This window comes from Octopus bimaculoides, chromosome 26 (genome assembly GCF_001194135.2).
Source record: "Octopus bimaculoides isolate UCB-OBI-ISO-001 chromosome 26, ASM119413v2, whole genome shotgun sequence".
Classification (NCBI taxonomy): domain Eukaryota; kingdom Metazoa; phylum Mollusca; class Cephalopoda; order Octopoda; family Octopodidae; genus Octopus; species Octopus bimaculoides.
In genome coordinates, this window is record NC_069006.1 from 24,910,656 (window position 1) to 24,917,715 (window position 7,060).

The following is a 7,060-nucleotide window of genomic DNA, read 5'->3' on the forward strand; positions in this document are numbered from 1 at the left end:
GCAGGAGAAGATGGGGTGGATGAGTTACAAGACGATGTGTTGGAGCCTGAATCCTGGCGTTGGAGTGTAGGAACAGACTTCACCAGCTTTATAATGCTTCGCCGAGAGTTTTTGGGAGAACCTAGAAAAATAGACATACAGAGGAGTGAGGAAACATTACTTGACATTAGGGGTCAGGAAACATAAGAATGACATTAACCCAGATTAAAAAATCAAAAACAACAACAAATTGGTTTTAGGCTTCTTTCTTTCCTTTTTTTTTTTTTTAGTTTTCTGCCATGATATTACACAACAAACAGACAACAATGAACAGTGATTTCTGATACAGAACAACATACCATAGAGAAAACCACAAAACAAATATAACAACAACAACAACAGCAAATTATGATTGCAAAATGAAAACCATTGAAGACAATTGGGGGGTGGAGGGAGAAGGGCAAAGGTGAAATATTTAAACAAACAAATTATTTTAACTATGTTGTCTGGAACTATTTTTGGCTAGCTTTTAATATTAAATTTCAAATCACATCTACCGAGAGGAGAAACTAGTGACAAAGTCTTATGTAGGTCAGCAGTTCTTAACCAAGGTAAATTAGGGAGCTACGGTGGTATTTTAGGGCCCTATGAAAATGTTTCGCTAATCAGCAAGATTTCTTTCTTTAACACTTAACATAGTCCAACATGTTTCTGGCCATTGAAACATGTTCTCTCAGAACCTACACCAGTGAACCTACACAAGTACACACACGTGTGACAAACAAAATAAGTGTTTTGAAACATAGAATGGCTATGGAGATCCACAAGAATAAAATAGGATGCAGGTACTCGATGTTACAAGAAAATAGTAGCTAAATCACAATTAAATAACGCCATTATCTTATAAAAAGAAGAGCAAATTGATAATGCAGTCCATGATACGCTACGACTAAAAATTAAAAAAAAAAAGATATAGATGGTCATGGCTGGAATGCCTTTGATCATAAGGAGGTGTACCAGATCATGGCTGGCCTGGAGCTAAAAACAAACAACAAAACTAACCAAGAAACTATAGACATGAACAATTTCAATGTTTAATGAGACCTGGCTAATTAGTCAGAAATTAATGATGAATTAATTAGTAGATTGAATTGATTAGATGCTAAAACGTGACAGCTAGAACCCCCCCCCCCACACACACCTCTGCTGCTTCTCCACAAATTTGCAGAGTATACATCTGCACGTGACCCTGCTGAACATACCTCCATGCAGTCATGATGGAACAGAAAAGTCAGCAAACAGCACCTTTTCTCTACACAATTTTTGAAGTCTCAATCTTGAAATATTGTAACACCAGGTAAAAGGACTAAGCAGCAACCTGTGTTTTTAAATAACTTACATTAAGGAAAAGAACTGAAAGATATTTGTAAGAGACATGTGAGAGGATGGGACATGCCGGACATGAGGTCACCACAGAACACATGCAACAGTAGAACATTTGATGCAACTCAAAGACCAGGTTTGAACTAGGAAGACTCGAAATGGATGGAATGGTAACAAATTTAGAAAATACACTACAGAAATAAGACAGCAACATTATAAGTAAGCTTGGATGAGAAACAGCGAGGGACAGGAACATTCAACAAGTCTCCAACGGACATATAAAAGATATATATATGTACAGGACAACATAAACAAAACAGTATGAGGAGACTGGTGAAAGATGAGAAGAGAGAGTGAAAATGAAAACAGTACATAACATACATTGAACTAGATGACAAAAAGGCAAAGATCATTGCACCCAAATATGATTGCTAAATGCTGTTTGATAGACGAGGACAAATAGAAACACAAAGACATTGATATGTCATGAACAGAACCAGAACATAAGTAACAACAACAAAGAAATACAAACAAAAAACAAGCAAAATAACTTTAAGAAATATCAAATTGTTGCTTAACAAATAATCAAGAGCAATATTTTGTATTGTTTTAGCTTCTTGTAAAATATAAACATTGCTCAACCATTTTAAGAGCAGAATTTCTTTTCATTTGACCCTTTAACGTTCAGATTACTCAATCAAATGTCATGATCATTTATTCACATTGTTTTGAATCAACCAGGCATTATCTTGTAGCTTTCAGATTTCAATAATGTGATTGTTTGGACATAAAACCACTCGAATATTCAGGCCAGAGATGGACTATTTTCAATGGTAATGGGTTCTTTTAGTGAGAAAGGAAGAGCAGTGCCTTTGACTGTTTGTATGCCTTCTGACACTGGTGGGATGGAGGGAGAGATGACTGCCAATTGGAGGTCAAACCCAAATGCTTGGAACAGAGGCACCAAAGCACACAAGGTTCAGGCAGTGGTGTTAAACCGAAGAAGAGATGAAGTCTACAAACCAATTCCTTACAGTGCTTCACTGTAATATAATAGCTACAATGAGACATTATACCAACATTGGTTAGAACCGAAGACATTTTTTGTAGGTTTAGAGCCTGTCAAACCATCCTTTTTATGGCAACTCATTGGATGTGTTAAGTAATAAACTATTCAATATGTTTTTTTGTGTTATGTTTCAGTACGCAATCGGGGTTCTAATCAAACCAGCCCCTATTTATTGTGAGATATGCAGTCCCGAAAGTTTAGGAATTTAAAGTATGTAAGTCAGTTGGCCCTCATTTATTGAGAGAGATAAAATCTCTAAGATTTAGAAATTAAAAGCATGGTTAGTTGATCCCTGTTTAAAGGGAGGCATAAAGCAAGATTATATTTAGTTTAGTCTAAGACATGTGGTTGGTTAGTCCCTATTTAAGAGGAGACATTTTATGCAAGATTAAATTTAGAAATATAAAATGTAGTTAGTTGGCCCCTACATATTGATAGGCATCCCTAAAATATAGGAATCAAAGCATGATTAGCTGACCCCTATTTAAAGGGAGATACATTATGCAACATTGTATTTTGTTTAGCTTAAAATGTAGTTAGTCCTTATTTACTGGGAGACATCCCTAAAATTTAGGAATAAAATGCAGGCAATTAATCAGCCCCTGTATATATCAGGAGACATCAGGAAGATTTAGAAATTTAAAACTTTGTTAGTTGGTGCCAACTTTTTGAGAAATATCCCTAAAATTTAGGAATTAAAAATACAATTGGTCAGTTATTTGTTTGAAGACATTAAAGAGTTTGTTGAGAGACTGGAAAGCTGTACCAAGATGGTCAGGTGATTGGTCAGAGAATTTTTTTCTCGAACATAGATGTTGTTTACCTGTTTGGTGATGAATTGTTCAGTCTGTGTATGTAGTTGCTTCTCTATAAATACAAAAATTTACAAAATACAACCACCATACAAAATGCCTCGAGCTATTAGAATGACCGCTAAGTGAGGGGAGGGAGTAAAGATGTCCCTAGTATTCGCATAAGTGCAGCAGTACATACATACAGAAGCGTGCCTGCACACCCACGTACATGTGCCTACATATATATACTCATCCACCCTCACTTGAAACACACACAAAAAAAATAATATATATATACCTGCATACACGCTCACACACTCGCACAAATGATGGCGTGGGTTCCCACTCCGGCATCCGAAACTCGGAGTTTTATCATGGCTACCAAATAATTGTCACATATTATTTACAGATAAATTCCTCTATTTCCATAATATCAAGGTCTCTTTCTTTCTTTTGTTGTTTTTTTTATCAAAATATATATATATATATATATATATATATATATATATTCTTTTACTTGTACCAATTATTAGACTGTCGCTATGCTGAGGCACCGCCTTGAAGAACTTTTGCGAAGCGAATTGATCCCAGAACTCATTGTCAGGCTCCTTTTGCTGAACTGCAAAGTTATGGGGGTTGTAAACAAACCAACACCGGTTGCCAAGCAGTGGTGGTGAACACACGCGCGCGCGCTTTCGCATGCACACACATGACGGGTGTCTTTCAGTTTCCTTCTATCGAATTCACTCCTATGGCTTTTGGCCGGCCTGGAACTCGTGTGATTGGGAAGCAAACTTCTTACTTCACAACCACACATAATGCATGTGTATATATGTGTATATATATATATAAAACGGTGTATAAAGGTAACATAAGTGGCATATCTAACTCACCATACTTTAAAGGAAGGCTGCAGGTATTGGGAGCTCTATTGGCACAATCGCGATGGCATTTATACCTGGAAATAATAAACAAATAACTTGAACTGACAAACAAAACGTTTTAAAAAGTTACTTTTTCTTCTTTCCTTTATAAATTAGCTATGGCCCCATGAGGAACAGAGCTGATGGCCTTTTGCTGGTTGGAATATTTTAGCTGCAAGTTTCATCTTGTGACACAGCCTCAAAGAGAAAAACCATTTTATAAATAGTTTGTAACACAGCATTACATCGTGACAAGTTACTAAATGATTGTAACACAGTGCAATATAGTACATGTTACAAAGACCTTGTAACACAATACAGTAATCCCTTGATTATCACGTGTGTTACATTCCCCTACCCCCATAGGTGAAAATCTGTGAAGTAGAAACAGTACTGTACTGTATATTGTTTTTGTTATTATTTTTGTAATTTGTATATATTTATTTTATAATAAATGCAAAACAACACCACGGAGGAATCGACGTAAGCTTAAATAATAAACTGCGATATGGCAAGGGGTTACTGTATAGAGACAAGGTATAGAGTTTGTAACAATACAGGAATATTTGGATCATGATCATAAGGTCAAGAGTTCAAATACTGGTGGCGTGTTGTGTCCTTGAGCAAGACACTTTATTTCTTGTTGCTCCAGTCCACTCAGCTGGCAAAAATGAATTGTACCTGTAATTCAAAGAGGCCAGCCTTGTTACATTCTGCGCTTTGCCGAATCTCCCCGAGAATTACATTAAGCGTAGATTTATCTGTGGAATACTCAATCACTTGGACATCAATTTCAGGAGCAGGCTGTTCCGTTGATTGGATCAACTGGGACTGGAACACTCAGCCAGTTACATATCGACAGAGTTTGTGACAGTATGATACAACGATAACTAATCCACGGCATGTGACACGGTTTGCGATAGGCTCCTTTAGCAATACTTTGTGACAGTTCAATATGAGGTAGGTGTGGTGGCTTCCAGAAGTTTGTGACACAACCCAGTAGAGAGACAACTCAACTTGTTTGTGGCACAGAACTAATCAAAGAGAAGGATAGAAAAAACATGCAACACTTACCTACAATCTTTACATATTTTTCCAAATAAAACATGCTTCCTACAATAGTCACAGATCTCAAACATAGGTTTAATGATAAATCTGAAATAGATTAAAGGAAAGTATGGGATTAATGTGGAAGACAGTAAGTTTTGTCATTCAGAAACACACAAAGACTGTCAACTTCACTTTAAACCTCTTTTTCTAAAATGGTGTGTCATAATTGTCATTACTTGAAACTGTAACCTGTTCACAAGTGTAAAATATTGCTACATCTGAAACTTCTGTGATGTAGGCACAGGAGTGACTATGTGGTAAGTAGCTTGCTTATCAACCACATGGTTCCAGGTTCAGTCCCACTGCATGGCACCTGTGGCAAGTGGCTTCTACTATAGCCTCGGGCCGACCAAAGCCTTGTGAGTGGATTTGGTAGATGGAAACTGAAAGAAACAGATTCTCATCTTTTTACAAGTGAATGAACACAAGGTCTAACTGCAGTTTGGCAACAAGGACCACAAGAAGGGGTTTGAAGTGTTTTATGTATTGAAATTTTTATTGTTAAGTATTCAGTTGTCACTGTTAATTTGAAAATGGGAAAACGAATGGTAATAGATATCATATTATAGATTTGGGATAAGTACCAGGAGAGTGAGAGAGAGAGAGAGAGAGAGAGAGAGCATGTGAGATAAAAGTGAGAGAAAGAGAGAGAGAGAGAGAGGAATGCACGTGTGTACTTTGGCCATATGTTACACAGCAAACATGAAACGGTTATTTCAATGGCCCAGCAAATCAAAATGACCTTAGAGATATGGACATAGGTGAGCATGATGCACTAAACTTTATTACAGGCAAGATAGCTTTTCAATTTTCTTTTTCTTTTTTTTTTCAATAAGACAGCAAAAGAAAATTAAAAAAAAAACACAGGCAACAACAACGTTTGTTGATATTTTTTTTATATAAACCTATTTTAAGCTCAAAATTAAACACACAACAGCTGATGATTTAAATCATCATCATCTAGTGTCAGTTTTCTATATTACGTAAGTTGCACAGTTTGACAGGACCCAATGAGTCAGAGAACTTCACTGTGCTGCAATGTTTGGAATATTTTCTACAGCTGGATGCCCTTCCTAGTGCCAACCACTTTACAGAGTGGCACTGGGCACATACTTCATGGCACCAGCACCTGTGGGGTCACCAGAAAATTTGCAGGACTAAAGATTCACCTTCACCGACTGAAAAATTATATAGGGCAGGTGCCCTATATAATCTTGGAACGAAATGGTTTTGATTTACTGTCGGGTGACTTTTGGCCAACCCTGTATAAAGCTTTCCTGTTATAAGCCCTGAGTTACTCCTAAGGTTGAATAAAAAAAAGTGGGAATGTGTATCGAATACGATGCATGGACACCGGGGGAAATTAGTCTTCTGTATCCCATAACGATACACAGAAGAGTCAAAGACTTAAAGCAGGATATCCGACTACTATTTCTAGCAAGTTAAGCGACCACATAAACGCAGTCTTGGTCATATCTTACCCCATTCACCCCCAAAACTGCGGAGGGGTAGGTGTTAATGAGGTTATTAGGAGCTACACATTGACACTTGCATCGCAATAAATTTCACAAACTCCAGCTGAATTCGAACCAAGTTTCTCTTGTTTTGCAAAGTAAGCAGCATGTGTGTTCCTCGTCAGTCAACTTGTTTACAACCAAACGAGTTTACTTTATATCGCTGACAAACACGGTTTACATAACGCACACACACACACACACACACATACCCACACACTACACACCTATACACTCGCGTCGACATTGTAACTAACGAAACTTTTCTGTACAACGTACTTCCATTGC

General features: G+C 37.1%; 1 protein-coding gene across 1 annotated transcript in view; it reads right to left on the reverse strand.

Annotated features, from left to right (window-relative positions):
* Window positions 1-7,060, reverse strand: part of LOC106871843 (kinase suppressor of Ras 1-like) — a 56,176-nt gene that overhangs the window by 14,026 nt on the left and 35,090 nt on the right. Inside the window, 3 exon segments of the mRNA XM_052976936.1 lie at window positions 3-121; window positions 4,119-4,183; window positions 5,223-5,303. Of these exon segments, the coding sequence (XP_052832896.1) occupies window positions 3-121; window positions 4,119-4,183; window positions 5,223-5,303 (265 nt within the window).